General features: G+C 43.8%; 1 protein-coding gene across 1 annotated transcript in view; it reads left to right on the top strand.

Annotated features, from left to right (window-relative positions):
* Positions 1 to 805: 805 nt before the first annotated feature.
* The window catches only part of LOC105517837 (solute carrier family 28 member 3-like), a 12,876-nt gene continuing 11,454 nt past the window's right edge, over positions 806 to 2,227 (top strand). Inside the window, exons 1-2 of the mRNA XM_011950567.1 lie at positions 806 to 940; positions 1,737 to 1,832. Of these exons, the coding sequence (XP_011805957.1) occupies positions 806 to 940; positions 1,737 to 1,832 (231 nt within the window). The remainder of the gene's footprint in view (positions 941 to 1,736; positions 1,833 to 2,227) is intronic.

Genomic DNA, 2,227 nt, shown 5'->3' with positions numbered 1-2,227 from the left:
TAGGAGAATAATAAAATGATTCTCTAGGTACCTGTCAGCCAACTTCAGCAATTAGCAACATTCTGTCATCTTCCCATACTATGTATATTTTTTCCTTTCATGCTTTTTTGTTTGTTTGTTTGTTTTGAGACTGAGTCTCGCTCTGTCAGCCAGGCTGGAGTGCAGAGTGGTGTGATCTCAGCTCACTGCAATCTCTACCTCCCAGGTTCAAGCAATTCTCTGGCCTCAGCTTCTCAAGTAGTTGGGATTACAAGCACATGCTACCACGCCCAGCTAATTTTTGTGTTTTTAGTAGAGACGGGGTTTCACCATGTTAGCCAGGATGGTCTCAATCTCCTGACCTCAAAGTTCTGGGATTACAGGCATGAGCCACGATGCTCAGCCCATGCCGTATTTTTATACCAAGAACCCAGGGATACTACACTCCTGTGCTAATGCAACATTAAAATCACTGTAGGTCATTAATTTAAAAAATTGTTAGTGTCTGCTATATGCAAAGAACTGTAGAATATAAGCAACCGTAACAAAAGAGGAAGTATGGCACAATACTTTGATGCATGAATCTTGTGCTGTAAGGTTTTTGTCTTTTTTCATGTTTACTCATTCTTGTGTTTCTGTAAGTGGAAAATGCAATACAACTCGGAATTGCAATATTTGCTGGATTCCTGGGGCCAGTCAGAGATCTAAGTTAAAATCAAAGTCATGCACTTGGTCGTTGAAGACGCAGTCATAGCACTTGGGCTAACAGAAGGCACTTCCCGACACCGTTTATCCATTACCTCACTCTGGAAAAGGGCAAGCTGAAATGGATGGGAGAAATATTAGATACCCCAAAAAGATAAAAGAGACAGGAGACAGGTCCGGTGTCTGTCACTTCTGGAAACAGCAGCTGAGGGGTCCCGACAGCCCTACGAGAGCAAATCTCATTCAGTTCCTTAAAGTAAAATCAAGACAGCCTCACACACACACAAAAGGGCATTTTTCTTGTGATCATTACTCCCAGAGATTGCTTTAAACCAAATAAAACCCGTTTCCACATTTCATAAATCTAACGTCTAAGAATAAGGTTATCCAGCCTATGGTTTACCACGTTTTATTTCATTTTATAAGGTGAAAATCAGTGTGATGTGATAGAAAGGAGAGTGGAAACCTGCCCCCGGTCCCAGCTCTGCCTATTGGAAAGTTATCTGGCCTAGATAAGGGCAATTGTCCTCACTCCTCTCTTCCACCGACCACCTTGGTATCAGAACAAAACAAAGCAAAAGTCATCCATTTTTTTACTTTCTTTCTTTCTTTTTTTTTTTTTTCAAGTGGAGTCTTGCTCTGTTGCCCAAGCTGGAATGCAGTGGCATGATCTCGGCTCACTGCAACCTCTGCCTCCGGGGCTCAAGCGATCCTCCCACCTCAGCCTCCCAAGTAGCTGGGATTACAGGACAACACCATGGCCAGCTAATTTTTATATTTTTAGTAGACGCGAGATTTTGCCCAGGCTGGTCTCCCCTCCCACTTCAGCCTCCCATGGTGCTGGGATTACAGGCATGGACCACTGTGCCCAGCCGATCATCTGTTTCTTTACAAGCCCAGGATTTATCAGCTGTTTGTTGAATCAGATGCTTCACCTGAACACCTATTCTTTGCTTGTCTCGTCCTCCAAATTCTTCTAGGTATTATTCATGAAAGAGCATCTGTCTTTTGGCTGTAACTTTTTATTTTTTCAATCTGTACTTTTTTCTTAGAATGAAGAAAACTTTCTTGAGAAGGAGAACACATCAGGAAACAACTCAGTAAGGACCAGAGCTGTGCAAAGCAGGGAGCACACAAACACCAAACAGGTACAGCAAGACTGTGGTGCGTGACTCTGGTGCCACGGCAACCGCTGCAACAGGCACCTGAGAACAGCGGGCACAGAAAGCATGGCGCCCCACTGGCACGCAGAGGAACAGATTAAGTGGTAATTAAAATGTGTGGGGCACAGTTGTAAAGAAAACACACATGCCCAAACAAAGAGATTTTGTTTTTATCCACCTGTCCCCAGAGTTCCCTGATGGGAAGCGTACGCAGGTTTTCACTGACGCTTCGCTATTAGGAGTTCCAAGCTCCATTTCAAGGAAAAAGGCATTGGCTTAGACAAAAGCACCTGAGCTTTAAGGTAAACGACAGAAACAAGAGGAACGCTCTACTGTGGTTCTAAATCTGTGTCCATCGTGCCCTAGCATTCCTTAGTAGC

This window comes from Colobus angolensis, unplaced genomic scaffold (genome assembly GCF_000951035.1).
Source record: "Colobus angolensis palliatus isolate OR3802 unplaced genomic scaffold, Cang.pa_1.0 Scaffold308, whole genome shotgun sequence".
NCBI classification, from domain to species: domain Eukaryota; kingdom Metazoa; phylum Chordata; class Mammalia; order Primates; family Cercopithecidae; genus Colobus; species Colobus angolensis.
This window is presented reverse-complemented; position numbering and strand designations above follow the sequence as displayed.